At 37.3% G+C, this 18652-nt stretch overlaps 1 protein-coding gene across 1 annotated transcript in view; it reads right to left on the reverse strand.

The window, feature by feature from the left end:
* The window catches only part of atrnl1b (attractin-like 1b), a 126101-nt gene that overhangs the window by 17114 nt on the left and 90335 nt on the right, over nucleotides 1–18652 (reverse strand). Inside the window, exon 27 of the mRNA XM_073867025.1 lies at nucleotides 6032–6139. Within this exon, the coding sequence (XP_073723126.1) occupies nucleotides 6032–6139 (108 nt within the window). The remainder of the gene's footprint in view (nucleotides 1–6031; nucleotides 6140–18652) is intronic.

Below are 18652 nucleotides of genomic sequence, written 5' to 3' on the forward strand. Positions count from 1 at the left end.
CCATATTTACATTATAAGACTTTAAAGGATTAGTCCATTTTCTTAAAAAAAATCCAGATAACTTACTCACCACCATGTCATCAAAAATGCCGATGTCTCTCTTTGCTCAGCCGAGAAGAAATTATGTCCTTCGAGGAAAACACCCCAGGATTTTTCTCATTTTAATGGACTTTAATGGACACCAATACCTAACAGTCCTAATGCAGTTTAATATTGCAGTTTTTAAAGGACTCTAAATGATCCCAAACGAGGCATAAGGGTCTTATCTAGAGAAACGATTGTCATTTTTGACAAGAAAAAAAATGCACTTTTAAACCACAACTTCTTGTCTATCTTCGGCTGTGTGACGTGTCAGCGCGACCTCACGTAATTGCGTCGAAAGGTCACATGTTACATATATGAAACACACATTTGCAAACCATTTTAAACAATAAACTGACATAAAGACATTAATTATTATCATTCCACATACAACAATGTCGGAACGGTACTCTTTCTCCACACTTGTAAACACTGGGGCGTAGTTTCGCATACGTCCTCCGTGACCTCTTGACATGATGACATAATTACGTGAAGTCGCGCTGGCGTGTCACAGGACCGGAAGAAGACGAAGTTGTGGTTTTAAAGTGCATATTTTTTATTTTTCTTGCCAAAAATGACAATCGTTTCGCTAGATAAGACCCCTATGCCTCGTTTGAGATCGTTTAGAGTCCTTTAAACCTGCAATTTTAAACTGCATTAAAACTGTTAAGTGTTGGGGTCAATCAAAGTCCATTAAAATGAGAAAAATCCTGGAATGTTCTCCTCACAAAACAGAACCTCTTCTCAACTGAACAAAGAAAGACATCAACACCCTGGATGATGTGGTGGTGAGTAAACTATCTGGATTTTTTTAAGAAAATGAACTAATCCTTTAACCTGGAATTCATAGGCATGGTCAAATATTCAATACATTTTGTTGGTAGGTCAATACAAAAGCAAAACACCTGTATCTTATAAATATGTTGTGTTGCCCTTGGGCGAGCCAGTCTATGTTAACAACAGACAAAAGATAAGATACAGGCACACATTAGTTTGGTGAACCGTCTGGATTGTCCTCTTTTATATTAGCAGGTTATGCTTAACAAACCAACGGCACCAGATGCTGTCTCATTAACCTTTATAGAACAGAATTGCTCTCATTTTCCTCCTTTCACCTTCAGCTGCTGCCAGATCCCAGCAAAGTGGGGCCAACATCTGGATCTGCCGCAACAGACTCCAAGAAGTGTCAATGTTGATCACTCTGCATATGATGAATCCCGGGGAAACAGCGACATGAGGGGCCACATATGCTAAAGAAAACATTAGCCAGACTGTGTGCTTAAAGACTAAAACTTCCTTTGGATCTAAGAAATGCACAAATTTGCTCATTCACGCGAATTATAAAAGTGCTGAGAAGCTCTACTAAATATTGATTTTTTGGGGGGCCTGTCTGCGCTTAGTTAAATATTCCTGTGCTAAGCTCTATATCTTCAACCCGAGCTTAAAAAGCTATTGTAATCAAAGCTTTGGGGGACTGAGCGGAGAGCTGAAACAGATGTCTTTGAAATTGACGGTTCCAGGCGGGTCTCCCGAGGCAAGCCGCTGTTCCATTGGCAACTGTTTGGGAAATTCGCACTGGTGGAAATTGAGCCTTCAAGAGGCTAAGGGATAAACAGCAGGAATCCAGTCACAAAAGACATCTCTCCATCTAAAGGTGACAGCACACAGAGCCACTAAACAACTGCTTGTATTTCTGGTTACATTCTTGACTGAAGAGCTTTTGAGCTAACAGACTCTCTTACCGTATAACACACATAACACGTGTATATTTATCCACTTGGCAGTAGGGGTCACCCCGAATAGTCGAAGATTCGATGCATCAATAGGAGAAGCCTGATTCGACTACCAATCTCACAGTCGAATCGTCACAGATGTGTTATGAAATGAGGATCATTCAATTTTGGCCGTATATGGGTGCACACATCTGATTTCACATATAACAGTTTTCTCCAAATATATTTATTTACAGTCTATTATGATAATCCTATGCAAATAATATGTGAAGAAATAGCTTTAATTAATATTTTAAAAATGCGTTAATAAATCCAACAACCCCGTGACAGGGCTACTCGTCCATATGGTAAGAGGTTTCCATGCATTGCAAAGTTGTCTCTTTGTTTCTGCAGTTAAAAAGACAAAGCTATACTTTCGTTATTTTAACAATTTCTTGGTTTTATTTTATTTATAAATCACTCAGGGTTATCTGATTTAACTATTTGGCTTGCGTTTTGTTTCCATGCACTTCAGGCATTTTACACATATTTGTTCGGCACCTTGTTACTTTATTATATATCTTTTATTTATTAAAGACGTAAATTTTGGATTGCTTTTCATTGTATCATGTGCTGGCGCATGCAATTTAGCCGAATGCGCTATAGTGCTCTCTGCGTGTCATATTTAGGATTTATATTTAGGAGTTCATCAAACTAAACATTAAAAAAGGATTTTTTTTGACAGTCATAAGTTTTAAAATGTATTTAAAACAGGGTGGATATCTTGTCAAAAGTTAAATTTTAAAACAGGTAAGCCGTTTTTGTAAATTTCGGCGATGACCGAACCTATATTTATTTATGCCAGACACGACTGTCTCTCTTGTGATTTAATATTATGGTCGTTGTTCCCGTTTAAATGACAGAAAAGAAATTCTTGAAATAAATTATATAAGAATCATCAGGTGTTAAGTGAATACAGAGATTATTAAAGCAAGCAAGCAGGTATTTTTGTGCAAAATAATAAAGCGTATTTGTCTATCATTAATTTCAGTGTTTATCTTGTTATAAATTAACATTTAAGGAATTGTATATAAAGCTTAGTTTTTATAATTTTCAGTAACAATCACAAATTATATGTCATTTGTATTTTTTCGGTCATGACTGCTTTGACGCGCTAAATCTCAAAATTATATAAGGATTGCTGAACTGTAGCCGGGGCTTCCCACAAAATCACATATTTTTTTAAGTTAAGTTATCAAAATGATTTGTTATATCTTTGTTTTATGTTATGTAGATAGTGACTTTAAAATAAGAACTCATTTAACATATGTTTATATTGCCTTTCATTTTAACTTAAAAAGGATTAAAATGCATTGTCAGTTTTGTCTTCCTTCATCACTTGAAAGACAGTTTTGGTCACTTTATCAGAAATTGATTTCTGTGTGCTGCTTGTGAAAGAAAATAAAAGTTAACCAATTGTTGACTACCTAGTGCCCCTCCCAACCCATGCGCACACATATATGATTAGACTATCGGTCGACTATAGAAATATTCGACAATTCTGATTCGAATATGTAAATCCTTAGGTTGAGAACACCCCTACTTGGCAGATGTTTTCATTTCAAGTGACTTATAGTGCGTATACATTTTATCAGTACGTGTGTAGCCTGGAATCAAACCCATACGCTTTGCTAATGCAATGCTTTACCAAATGACACAAAAAAGATGCTGCACTTCACTTATAGTAGAGAGGATGCTTGATAAACAAGCGCTGTTAACAAAAACTTATTTTGAACAGCTGGCTTGTGGATGCAATTTCACGCAACTTAAGTGGCTTGAAAGGCAGGCGTCTCAATAAATGAGAAGTATGTGCTGATGAGAGTGCGTCTGAAGTTTGTGTAAAATGGTCCGTGTTTAACTTGTGTTCAGCTGGAGGATTGACGACAATGTTGTTTTCTGCCGCCTTCATTTGTGGCATGTCCTCCAGCAGCCCGTAATGTTTGCAGAGCACCACTTCACTCTGCACTAATGGATTCTGGAGAGATGCATCAAGTTCATCAGGTGTGTGTGTGTGTGTGTGTGTGTGTATAATTGCTATATTTATATATAGCTGCACTTATATTAGAGTATATATTTCTGCACTTATATTAGAGATGTCAAATCATAAACTGTTTCTGTTTGGAAACGCCACAGCAAACAACATAACAAAAATGTTAAAAGTTTATATGCGCCACACAAAAAAAGTCTATTTATTTGTCTGTCTGTTTGGTACTTTACTGCCATGGCAAAGATCTTAAATGCTATGGGGATACAATGCAGTACCATATACATATTTATATTCAGTGGCAGCCGGTGACTTCTTTTTTTTTGAGGGCGCACGATGCGAAGTTCGTCACGACATGTATGTAGCCCGTCATGTGTGTGGTTCGTAATTTCAAAATATGTGCTCGGCACGTCGAGTGAACCTATGCGCATCACGTGTCTTGTCAAAATAAGTGCCTGCTGCAGATGTGTCTAAAGGGTTTATGATAAAAGGACGCTCGCGTTTGCTAGATACTGGCATAATCTCATGCATAATCAGAGTTTAGTGTTAAGGAAGTGTCTTGCGTGTATTTTGTGAACGTGATCGTCTCTTTTATCATAAAAGGTTTTAAAGTGTGTGGAGCAGGCACTTATTTTGATAAAACACTTGATGCACATGGTTTACATGACGCAACAAACACATATTTTGAAAACACAAGCAACACACATGACACTCTGAACACATATTTTGAATTTGCGCCCCTCGGAGGAGCAGTCACGAGCCGCCACTGCTTATATTTAATTTTTGTGTAATATTAAACCGTACCTGTCAAAATAATTTGCAGCATCTGGCTTACGCTGAGTTATTAGTTTCAGGAAGTTGTTATCTCAAAATGACATACCTTGTAATGTCACAACTGGCCAATCAGAATAAAGCATCTTAGAGTGCTGTTTAATAATGTTTTCTAATGTATCTTAATAAAAATAGTCAAAATAATTTTGTGTTCCAAATGCTCAGTGTCTGTATATCCATCTGTCTGAGCTTGTCCGTCTATCTATCTGTCACAGCCATCTAGCTGTTTGTTTGTCTGTCCGGCCTTAAAATAGTTAGAGGAAATGCAAAGGTCAAATAAAACATTTGCATTAAAGTGACACTTTGTAGTTTTTCAACCTTCATAATATATTTTCAAGACACTTGTGATGGTACATCGACTTAAAATAGGTTGAATGATATGTCCATCATAGCCTGACGGGGTCTGTATCGCTTTTACTTGTACTTTTAAACTTGGGGTTTCGGGTAGTAACCCGAGCACAAAACAAAAAACGAAAAGGCTGCTTTACGGCATACGTCACTTTCTCCACTTCCTCAAATTCGGACGTGAGAGCGCAACTATTAATTTTCCTGATGTTTTTGTCATGGCCGAAGCAGCAACTAAGAAAAAGAAACCCAAGGTTTTGTCAGAGAAGACCAGAAATAGAAAAGGGGAGAGTGACAGAATAAAAAGAAGGACGAGGATCAATTATATTGGGCCAGCGTTTGCTTGCTGGCGAGAACTAAAGAAGGAGGAGGGGTTTCTGACCGATGCTGACTTGGCCTTCAATCTTTTGTACTAGTAAGTAATGTTATAATGCTTGCATGAGTCCTGTCTGGCGCCCGAACACTATTTTTTTTTACGTGAATTTTACTGGAGGCTGCTTGGAGTGTTTACAGAGAGACTTATATCACGTGACATTGTGGCACCGTGGTAGCGTCATGGACCTACGACACGGGCGATCCAGGTTCGATTTCCCTTTAGGGTAATATTTTTTTAAAATATAAACTTTAACCAAGCGACCACCGTTACAACTGGATTTTTTTGGCGTTTGATGAAAATAAAACCATGAAATTATATTATATGACACATGACATGTTGGAAGGCACACTTTGTGAACTAAAGAGTTGTCTTCTTTTCCTTTGCGACAGTGCTGCGGCGCTTGTGGGCTCTAGGGGCGCTAGACGTGAAAAATACATGTCTAGCACCCCCTAGTGGCCAAAAAGTTCCATGGTGTGCCTTTAACATAAATGCAATATTTCATACATTTTACAGCTTCCCCACAAACAAATTATGAATATTTAATGCATCAGCAAGACCTATATACTTGAAGTTGTAAAATAAGTAGTAGCAGTAAAACTCAAAATGCTATGGGTGAATATTGAGTTCACAGGTCACACTTACCTCGATCCCGCCCTGGAGCAGCTCTACTTGTGCACCGGCCACATCCAGAGTCACCGCGACCGAGGCGAAAGGACGACTTGCCATCTGCTGCCTCTCCCTCATCAATTGCTGTAGTGGGCAGAAAGAAACATAAATAAATGTACATAAAACTGTCAGATAACTGTCTAAAGCTTCAGTTGACTCTTAGCAACTTTGCCTCTCTTTGTTAAAAATATCAACAGCAGAAAGAAAAGTGGTTGAGGCATTCAATCTGACAGTATAAGTGAAACGCTTCAGTTCTTGGACTGACATGTTCATTGAATGCATACAGCATCCGGTTCCTGGCGCGATTCAAACAGGTGTGAAGCACTTTACAGGGATGTGATAAGTTCGAGATAAAGAAAAGGTTGGAGGAGAAAGAAAATGAAGTAGGAAGAAGAGAAGTGAGCAAAGACAGAAAAACAAAGTGAAGGGAGACAAAGAGAGAGAGGGAAAAAATTAAAGCGAGTGAGGGCATTGATGGCACTCTGGCTGTATTCCAGTGCCGACAGAAACAGGTGGTTGAATAATTCATTTGTTCCATATAAAAAAGTTTGGAGGACCTGGCTAATCAAATGCCTGTGAAGACTGGAAGGAAATTTCTCTTGCCACAACATGCATGACAAGCAATTATTTTGCCATTGATTGCGTGGCCATCAGTATTCCAGTGGTGGAGTTTAATTAATGATGCATTGCCTGTAATTTCTCCATTCCACTGACTGGCTTGCTGCCCCAGTAGGGCTCGCAACTTTCATACGAAACCTCATCCATAACAGAAGCCGCGGTTTATTTTGTCTCTATGATGGAGCCGGTTTATCTATTACGTGCACACTTGCATGGTTTTCTTTGTTTGTGCATTCAAAACATACTGGAGTAATATCTGCCCACAAGCACTTTTGAAGCCGACAGCAATTTATTTATCGATACCAACTCTTCATCTGACATCAGAATGTGTGGATGTCAGTGCGTATTGGTCAATGTTTGTGTGTGTGTGACTGTGCCACAAAAGATCAATAAAACACAATATAGAAAACTCAATCACATGCTTCTACTTCATGTTCATGAGAAATCCACAAGGAGTATGAACACAAATGTTCAATTAAACATTCACTGAGCATTCAAAGACTGTGTAAAGTGTGTTTCATTGCATTTCATTATCAACAATAACATTACAATACAGGAAAACATATCATAAGAAAGATAGGAGACAAACGTTGAAAGACTGTTCCACTATTTCAGAAAAAGATTTCAAATCAGGAGTCCTAGATGATGCCTCTATCATCTCTAGATAATTAATATAAAAAAAAATGGTGTGTCCCTCACCAGTGGTCAATCGATATCTAAATGCAGGCTGATTTGGGTACCAAGGACGAGGCTGATTGTTATTGGTTTTGTGACGAAGTGAAATGCACTGCATTAAACTCTAATTGTTTCACAAACTGCCGACGTACTGTCACTTGCTTGATTTCACAGTCATTTTGCATCATCTTCACCTCCTCACAAATTTACTGGATTCAATACACACAGGCGTGCATGCACATAGTTTTCATACACGGAGGAGAGCACAAGCAAATGGCACAGAGGTCTAACAACTGATTTGCTTAATGATTTTGTAGGTTATATGTTACTTAAATATACCTGAATTCACAAGGAACATATAGACACCTTAATCGCCTACGTCACTTTGACGTCACCGCTCTAGCTGGAGGCAAAACATAAGTAGGAACTTATAGTAGGCGTACAAAAAGTTAAGGCTGGTACAGACGGTACGACTTTAAAATCGTCGGCCGATTTTCCAACCCTGAGAGACCCCACACACGGCGATAAAACATCGCGGGTCTAACAGTTTTGGTCGTACAGTTAGTGGTGCGCTGCCACATGGCAAAATCAACACATCACACACGAACCGATTTGACTCCCGAGCAGTCCCAGGTCAGACGGGAAATCTCGCAAAATCTCTCGCGATCAAACGTGATTTCAGAGTAAACAATCATGGCGGACGAAGAGGATGCAGTGGCGATAGTTTGCAGTTTGTTTTTAACCGAAAATTGCGTTTGCGCGCAATTTCTGTTTTACCCTTGGTCTAGTCCATAGTTGGATGCATGAGATGCAGTAAATATGACCCGTGACTTCCCGGTACTTCCTCGCTGCTTCGTCACCTCGCTTTCTGATTGGCTACATGTCACAGTCCACAGGCTGCGTGCTCGTTTGTCCGCAGGAGACACCACAGACGAGAAGAAATCGGGCCAAAAAAATCCAACATGTTGGATATCCCCGATTTGAGATCTGAGCGGTCCCGAGGTCCTTCCGAGTAGACGAGAGCAGTCTAAACACACCACACACGGCAAGAATATCTGATCAGTTTATTTTACGATTATCGGAGCATCCTTAAGATTGTCGGAAGGGGTGAATCGGGGCTAAAATCTGCCTAATTATCCTGCCGTGTGAACCAGCCTTTAGAGGTTTTGACTTTAGTTTAAAATGTCATTTTGTTGTGTTTTTGGCTGCCAGAATAGAAGGAATTTTGCATTAAAGGAATAGTCCATTTTCTTAAAAGAAAAATCCAGATAATTTACTCACCACCATGTCATCCAAAATGTTGATGTCTTTCTTTATTCAGTCGAGAAGAAATTATGTTTTTTGAGAAAAACATTGCAGGATTTTTCTCATTTTAATGGACTTTAATGGACACCAACACTTAACACTTAACTCAACACGTAACAGTTTTTTTCAACAGAGTTTCAAAGGACTCTAAATGATCCCAAACGAGGCATAAGGGTCTTATCTAGCGAAACGATTGTCATTTTTGACAAGAAAAATAAAAAATATGCTCTTTTAAACCACAACTTTTCGTCTAGGTCATCTTTTAAGAAAATTGACTATTCCTTTAAGCTTTCTATAGTTAGAACCCCAGTCATGTTTTTGAATGGTCGTGCATCATTTCCTCAGTTGCCGCTGAGACAGGAGGAATACAGATTTCAGTGTTGCACTTCCTTCTTTCAATGATGTAAAATCATCATTTTGCATCATTGAAAGCAGAAAGTCCAATATCTTTGTTGAGGGGGTGAAACTAGAAACACCCCTTTTCTCTGTTAAATAGGCACCAAATTCAAAATGTATGTTACATTTCGACTATAAATATAATGCACTTTACTTCTCTACTAAAGATGACTGATAAAAGTGTCTTTTTAAAGAAGTGGGGGATCAAAAAAAGCTTGCATGCACTTAGAGGGTTTTGTAGCGAAAGACAATCAAATTTGTTAAATACCAATAAAGTGACATTTCTGAAAATAAGGCATTTCAATTACCGACTAATAATCTGGTAACACTATTTCGATAGCCCACTTTAAACAAGTCAGTAACTTTGCTAATACTTTTCAACTACCCAATTGAAGTTCACTTAACAGTACATGTGATCTTTACAGTCCAGTATATTTAGATCACTTTACTATACATGTCAACTTATTTTACAAACCATAACCTCTTCCCTAACCTTACACTTACAGTATACTAATAATCTTATAAAAGTTAGTTGACATGTAGTCACAAAGTTATTTATACACTTATTAATTTAAGTTGTTTAAACTTAAAGATTTAAGTTATTTCAACTTTTTTGACTATTTAGAAGTTGCTATAATTTATAAAAATAAAGTTGTAATAAGCCATTTAACTTAAAAAAATTTAAATTACTTGTTGCCCTTACATTTTAAGTTTAAACAACTTGAAATTTGTAGTGTAGAATATGTAAAGTGAACTATCAAAATAAAGTGTAACCAATAACCTTATTTACCTTCATTGCTATTAAGGTAAAATTCCTAATAAATAATGATTTACAAGAAAACATATCAAACGCACATAGAGGGATTTGGATCTGAACTCTTCATATGTTACTTTGCAAATGAAGAGAGAAAATGAGCCACTCCTCACCAAAAGGAGAAAGATGCATATTGGAAACATCTCACGTTATAGCAAAGTATTTAGATTATATAGGTGCACCTCCTCTAAAGTGATTTAAATAGATGATTACTGTCACTTAAACACAATTTCACTTCGAATCTCTCAAAGTCAGTCTAACCTCAGAAATTACAGAATGAAGTTCTCCCTGTGCTCATGATAAACATGAAACGCAGGAAGGTGGCACTGTCCTTGACAATGCACGTATCGCACCGGCGACCCTGTCGTCTGTGGGGGCGTCTCTTCAGCGTTGGCACAAAGAGGTTTCCTCAATGACTTCCTCTCAAATGGGCCCTGATGGTACCACAGTAATTAATCATTCATTATCTTTTCTATTAATCACCACTTGAGGACTGTAACGGCTGATCCTAGCGTGACCACGTTCATAATGAATTTATCAAAGCTGTGCACACTCCTCGTGCCACAGCTTTTCAAAATATGATCTGATCATCTCACAATAGTGAGTGACACCAGCACACAAACAAAATGCATGTGAGGATAAAATCTTGGAGATGTGAGTTATATTGAAAAGTTATTTTTGAAGAACTGAACATATTTGAGTAAGTACAGCCATGGTACAGATATAGATAAGTCTTGCTTGACCACAAAGAATCACTTCACCCAAAACTTATTTTAAAGGGGCCATGACATGAAAATCTGACTATGATTGGGTCCCAGTGCTTCTATCAACCTAGCAAATGTGAAAAAGATCAACCCAGTAACTTAGTTTTGGTAAACCATTCTCTACAAGCACATGAAAAAATAGGTTGTTGAAATTTGTCTCTCCTTATGATGTCATAAGGAGCTCTTATTATAATAATACCACCCCTTAATCTGCACTATACAACCACAGCACTCCCATTTAGTGCAGAGAAAAGCACAATTGAGTTTTAATTGCAACAAATCAACATCATTGTGATCAGTGTTTGAATTTCATCAGCTCATTTGCATTTTAAAGGACACACCCAAAACGGCACATTTTTGCACACACCTACAAAGTGGCAATTTTAACATGCTATAATATATTATTTATATGCTAAAACTTCATATATGTGCTCTGGGGACAGTAAAGATTGATTTGACATCTTAAAAAAGTCTTTAACACCGGGTGTAACCCGGGCCGAAGTAATAGCAGATGAAAAGGGCAGAATTAAATGACATCGATATCGGCTGTGTTGTTTGATTTCATCGCAATGCAGTGTTGCCTTCAAACACAGACGACAAAGATGGAGCAAAATCAGAACATCGTGAGAGCGCGTGCGGCACAACAGTAGAGACTTGTGGCATGCTCTCATTTGTGCTAATAGATCTTCTCTCGGAAAACAGCCTGGCTTTGTTGACAGCCAAAAAGCACCATCTGCAATTTATCCATCTCTCTCTCTCCATCTCCATCACCAGCTATTAGTCATCAGCCGCACTGCCTTTACTAGATCAGTGGCATCTCCATAACAATTATGCCCGACAAAGCCGGTCCATCACTGAAATATCTGTAGATGCATGCATGTCAGCGCACACTTGAGGATGCAGCTGCCCTTTTCAACTATTGAAAACATAAACAGTTTACGCGTTAGACAAAAACGAAGCCAAGAGGGTGTGCCAGCATTTCAATCAACAAGTTTTTCTGCAAAATGTTCTAACCTTTTGAATACCAAGCGCCATTATGGCAATGGTTTCCTCGGTGGTATAAACAAGCTGAACACGAAAACACACAACACACGTTGTGGGGGTTCAAACTAGAGTTAAGGTCAAATTTGTTTTATTATTCTTTGAAACGCTCTTAAAACCTTGCCCCGGGGTAGCACTGTGAAAACTTCACAGATGTGAAATTGAGATTGATTGTCTATTGATTTTTACTGTAGGCATCATGTTAAACCCTACAAAACCTCTTCTTTATAGCATTAACTTTGCTGTTAGACATTAAGCAAGGGCTAAAACTTCGAAACCTTTTTGGCCACCAATTGCAAACTTTAATTAAAAAATTTTCCTGAAAATGACAGACCTATACAACCCTCACAGAACATGGTAGATATAGAGAAACACAGTTCATAAATTAAGATCAAAGTAATTCTACACAGCAAATAGTTGCCACTTAAAGGTCCCGTTCTTTCTGTGTTTTTGAAGCCTTGATTATGTTTACAGTGCGCAATTTAACCTCAGTTCATGTTTCATGTGTAAAAAACGCTTTTTTTTATTATATGTATACCGCCTGTTTCACTGTCCTCAAAATGGGCTGATGTCTTCCTTGTTCTATAAAGTCCTTCCTTCAGAAATACGTATCGGGTTCTGATTGTGTAGCTTGTTTAGTGTGTTGTGATTCGATAGCAGCTTAGCTTGCCGTTAGCTTAGCTGGTGACTGACGTATTTCTGTGGGCGGAGTTTAGTCAAAAAACTGTTCTACTGACATCATTAAAGCAGGAAGTAGAGGGCTGTAGTCCAAACCGGCCGTTCGCTGTAGGCTTTGAAAGGCGAATTCTGTCAGGGTTTATACAGAAATCCTTAAGTTAAATTTACTACTTTTTACTACCTTTTTTACTACCTTCAGAATATTTTTTAAAACCATCACGACACTGAATTGCAAGTGTTAATCAGCGACCTTTCTATTATTTACACAGATTTTGACATATATAACATACAAAAAAGAATTAAAGTGAAAAAATTCTTCTGACTGAAATATTTTTCAGGCCAAGTCATATTCCTTTACCTAACACTTTATGTAGGCGAGACCAATAGCATTTTAAGGGAAGATTTTTTTGCCATAAATTCCATATTGAAGTCTCATGTGGCATATAGGTAGCTGTAGTTTGCAGGGCATTTCAGATTAAGGCGAAACAGCTAAATAACTCACTATACTGTATAAAAAGAAAACATGAATATCACCACCTTTAATTAATCTTTTATTAATTATTTATTAATTGTAAATGTATTTATTTTAGCATTTACTAATAATTTTTTAATCAAAGTTGAAACTGTTAACATTAGTGAATGCACCATGAACAACCATCAATTACTGTAATGACATAAACAAGAATTCATTAATGCTTATATACTCTATATTTTTCATTAATTCGCACAGGATGTCTGTAACCATAGTGACAGTTGTTAATTGAATAACTGTACATTTATCAACAAAATATTATGTTACAATAGAGGCAGCGCTGATGTGCTAGTTTATGCGCAATGTTTCTGCTGTTTACTTTCTCCTAAGACCTAAATGGTCGTGTTTATATGAGGATATTTGCAAAGACGGGATTTTTGAGGCATATGTGTTATTTAAGGCCAATAAAGCGGCAAAAATACGTAAAACACATGCTCAATGAGAATCGAATGCGCGGCTTGCGTGCTCCTCTTGCACAGAAACAGCGGACGCACTGTTGTTTGTGTTTGAATGGCTTAAAATCACCTGTTTTTAAACTGCTGTGCTTAAATATATGTACAAATGTTACGTTTTTGTGACCACACGCAAATGCAACTGCAAGAACCGACAGGTGGATGACATCAAAGTCCCGCGAGAGCATTTCGGAAGCAGTCTCCTCTTATGATTCCTCGTCAATCGCTCTCAAGGGATGTGGATGTCATCTGACCTTTGGTTGTTGTGGCGCCACATAAAGTTTACCCACGAGTTAAACAAACCCGTTGTACCAGCCACTGGCTATATCAGCATAGCATTAAAAAGCGTGCTGCGGATGATCAGTAACGTGAGAAATCATTTACCCCCAAAATACAGGACCCCTTACGTTAGTCATACTGTGCAAAGACACGCAATTACCTGTTTGGTTTTCTTATCCCACGAACTGAAAGGCTTGCCAATCTTCATTATTTCGCTAAGCCAAGTCAATCGTCTTTTACACCTTTATCGATCTTCAAAACATCGGAGCCTTCCTGCATTATAAGTTTGTCCATGCTAGCTGAAAAAGTTTTACCTCAGCTTAACGTGATACAGTCAGAAAACCCGGAGTGGATCCGGTCCGTAGTGATTACAGAACGCTTACAGCGGAGAGAGGAACGTGATTTGGCTCCACTCCAGGCTTTGATCACATCCCAGAGACGAAAGATCTTTGATTATTTGCCCAGATATGCAGGTGATTTGAACTAATTTCAGGCATCATCACAATACAAAAGGCAATCGAAAATTTACTACCTCGTCAAATGACGCTTACTACTTTTTACTACTTTTTACTGGCCTTAATTTGGCATAATTTAATTTACTAACTTTTACTACCTTTTACAACCCCGCGGAAACCCTGTCTGTTAAAGAAAATATATCGCCTGACAGTGAACTTTGAGCATTATCATTTTACAGGTATTATTCATACTATTATAGCAACATTACACACTAACTAGGGTTTAAAAAATGGGATCAGAAAGAACGTGACCTTTAATATAAGTAGAAAAACAATAACTTTATTAAGATATGTCTGAATGACATGTAAAATTAATGTACTATTCGCGTATTCGTGCGCATTTGAAAATGTTAATAATCAAACTAATATGGAGCACCATTCACTTCCTTTGTATTTTTTTCCTACAATGGAACTCAATGGTGCCCCAGCTCTGGTTGGTTACAAACATTCTTCAAAAAAAATATTTCTTTGCATTTAGCAGAACAAAGAAATGAATACAAGTTTGGAACAAATGGAGGGTGAGTAAATATAATGAGAGAATTTAATTTTTTTGTTGAACTATGCCTTTAATATAATGTTCTTTGAGCAATTTCATGACCCAAAACAAACAAACTGATAGTGTTTTCTTCAGAACAGAAAAAAATTTATAAAAAGCCTAACTTATCAAAACAACATACATAAACTCTAACAAATTATTTGGTGTAGCAGTTTTGTAAATGAAGTAATCATTCACATCTCAGCAAATTAAATAGTATGTCTGTGTATCGGCAAGAATTTGGCAATACGAAACGTGTCGCAATACAGGGGTTGCGGTACAATGCAATGCGCTACATTGCGGTACTGTACGCAAGACAATATATTGGGATATTCTTGTATGTTTTTATGGAATACAATAGGAGATCTTTTAGAAAAGCTGTCAACATATTCCCATATGCAAACCTTAGAAAGTACCTCCAGTCACTCTTCAGATTTAGAGATGACTGCTATAGTATCTAGTGGCTGGGATGTACCCACAAAACATTGAATCTTTTAGGGAAAAAAATTATATTCCGTTTTTGAGACTCAATACAGTATCGAAAATATACTGATATGCCCATGTATTGATATTTCTTTATACTTTTATTAATCAGGGCCTGGAAATAAGGTTTTGAATTGGCTGGGACATTTCTCCAGAATGACATGGAAAGATAACTTTTCAGACATCAAACAGATTAAAATCTAGAAGGCAAAAAAAAATCGAAGCCCTCCATGAACTCATGACAAAACAAAATCTGCAGACGTCTGTAGTCTAAATTAGGTTTCCCTGAAGGTATACTTTCAGTACATTTGTTCCGGAGTATATTTAAAGCAATCCACTTAGAATCACTGAAGCACCGACCTTTAAAAATTCATCTGCTAACTTTTTCCAAGGAACATCACATGGTGATGACCTGATTAGCTCTTCAGAACATGGATTATGAAATTGGCTCAGTCGGTTATTCAACAAAGGCCTCCCTATTGACTGCTAACATAAAGGACATGTCACTTTCATTGGCTCAGAATTGAGTATGACATTGATCTGTTATTGTTACCAAGTATGTAGTGGAGAGCCATTTAATTACATGCTTATGGTGACCAGGTCTATAGTGGGCTTGCTGTCCACACAAAATTTTCTTTGAAATGCTGTAGCTTAAACAAAAGAAAAAGCTGCAGATTCTTCATGCCATAAAGTTTTAAATTATTATGCCTTATTAAACGGCTTATCAACCTCTCAAAACTGATAACATATTTTGACAGGTACAGTTTAATATTTCACAAAAAATACATATAAATATGTATGTAATATTAGATTTACAAATGATTCAACCAAATAGTGTGTTCATGATATTTGAAAGTGTTGTCTTATCTTTAACCGAAAGTAAACAGGTTTTCCTTCGCGGTAGAAGACTCATTCGTTATAAAATATTTCAAATCAATACTTAATATTCCTTACCTTACTTATAAGGTAAATACCTGTAAAAAGCGGGATAATGCATAGGCAGCAGGTTGTTATTGCGAAATAAGCCCCTTCAGTGATACAAGACCCTCCGCTTTCCTTTGGGTTCAGTTCACACTGTCAGGGCTATTTTTGTTTACAAATTAATTGTCAGACAATGTAACCAACAACCTTTTCATTGTCAATGTCAGACACCATGAATATGGTATTCATATTTGCCCGAAAAATTGCACTTTATGGTGAGAACAACATAATGGCCTGATTTTGCAAAGCTTAGTCCCACAGCAAAATGCATATTTGAACTGAAAACAACTTGACCTGAGATATCATGAAATATATCAGTATCAAGATTACATGTATAAGCTTAGCTGTAAAACCAGGCCTTAGTTTGGTGAAAAAAAATCACTGACACACACTAAACATTAATTAACATAACTTAATTAATTAACAAATACAAATTTAAATAATTACAGCCATTTGCACTGCATGTAAATGCTAAATTCTCCCATGCAAAAACGCAACATTATATTATGATACATTATTAAACTTAATTTTTATTCAATAGATTTGTGTGTGCAATATATGTCTGCCTCTAAAGTTTTGTTTTATTTGCATATTTTCTCCAATTCGAAAGAGAGCTTAGGCCAATCGCAAACATGCAGGGTTGTGGGTTCAATACCCAGGAACAACACATACTGATAAAAATGTATTCTGTACTTTGAAAGCACAGCAAATCACTGGATAAAAGTGCCCCCAAAATACATAAAAGTAAGTGTATGTAGCTTAAAAAGTTAGGGTGAGAATCTGTCAAAACCTTCAAGTTTTCTTGTAAGCATGTGATGAATGAAGTGGGAGTACCAACCTCTGAGTCACAAGACCTTGCCCATATGAGATTCTCATTCAACTGATGCGTCCATATTGCCACTGAGAGCTTTCTCTCCCTAAGACTTCATAATATGTCCTCTTTCACCAAATTCTCCTTATCAATTTGTGTCACACAGGATCCTACCCCATTAATTAAGCCAAGAAATAAAGCTCTGAAATTTAATTATACCATAGCGGAGAGACTGTCCCGCTTTTATAGTTATAGCTCAATAGTTCAAAGCCAACTGTTACATTATTGACAGGCTTAATATCTATAACCAACCAAACAACCATTAGGCAAATGATCATCACTTAAAGTCATAGGAAAGTGAACACAGACAAAAGCATGGCTGCCATATAGCAGATGAAAAGCACTGCTGTCATGGGCGGTAGGCCAGCCAGACTGCTTTTATACTGGGGCAGGTACTACGACCTTTAATTAATATTAAAAAGAATAAAACTCATGGTTTGCTCACATTGCTGATGCCCTTGAAAGAAAAACTAGCTTTATAACACATGGCTCTATCGCAGAGATAAAAACTTATCAGAACTTCACCATTTTTCATAATAATAGATACTGCCAAAAAAAACAGAGCATGTACTCAGCAAGGAAGAAATGTAATATATGCTGAAACCATACATTTATCATGTCTATACCCGACCAAAATAGACGCAGATATCAACAACCATTATTACACTAAAAAATGCTGGGTTATTTTTAACCCAATGCTGGGTCAAAAAGAAATAAACCCAGCCTGTTGGGTTGTTTTAACCAATTGCTCGGTCAAATTTAAACATTTTCTAGGTTAATTTGACACAACGGCTGCGCATGTCCTTTTTGACCCAATGCTGGGTTAAAAATAGGTCCATAGGTCTACTCTTTAAAAAACACATGTTAAAAAACAAGTACACTGAAAAACAAACAAGATGAAAGTCAAGATGTAGTCAAGGTCATTCCTATATTCCAGGCATATATATAAACATACCACTATAAATAATATCTAAAGGATGATTATTGATTTCCCAAGAAAATACTCCTTAAGTACATAAATGATGAATGCTACTACTGACTTCCATCTTGGGGAGAAGGTACATCTCAATTAAGTGTTTAAGTGCTTAATGACATAAAGTAATAGGCAACCTACCAAGGCTTGTAACAAGCTGGTTAATTTGTCAGCCTGTTGATACCTTAAAGTTTGCCCGTACTCTCCACAGGCTGCCAACATCATTGGCATGTGCAGCCGGTGTATGGCAGTGCTTTAACTTTGCCATTTAAATTAACTCCTATTTTTGCTGCTAACGCTCAAAAAACTGCATTACACTGTTATCGGTGGATGTGAAATGTAACATATACGCAGTGTGAAATTGAAAGAATACTGCTCAAAAGTGTGTGTAAGAGATGTAAGATTATGACATCACACTGTGAAATGTCAATGCCCCTCCAATATGTTCTACAGAAATCATTCTTCCTTCTCTACAATGACATTTAGGGGGCATGTACACCAAAACTTTTAATCAATGTTAATGAGCACAAACACCCCCACGCGCGTCATTAATAGCGATTCACTTCTTTGATTTAGTCAGAAGCGAACTGTACCCCAGACCACCCTTTTCAGTAAACTTTTGACTCATAGTGGTTCAGAGGCAAAACCCTCTAAGTGCATCTGACATGTTTTCTTGTAAATTCCC

This window comes from Misgurnus anguillicaudatus, chromosome 4, assembly GCF_027580225.2.
Source record: "Misgurnus anguillicaudatus chromosome 4, ASM2758022v2, whole genome shotgun sequence".
In the NCBI taxonomy this organism is placed as follows: Eukaryota; Metazoa; Chordata; class Actinopteri; order Cypriniformes; family Cobitidae; genus Misgurnus; species Misgurnus anguillicaudatus.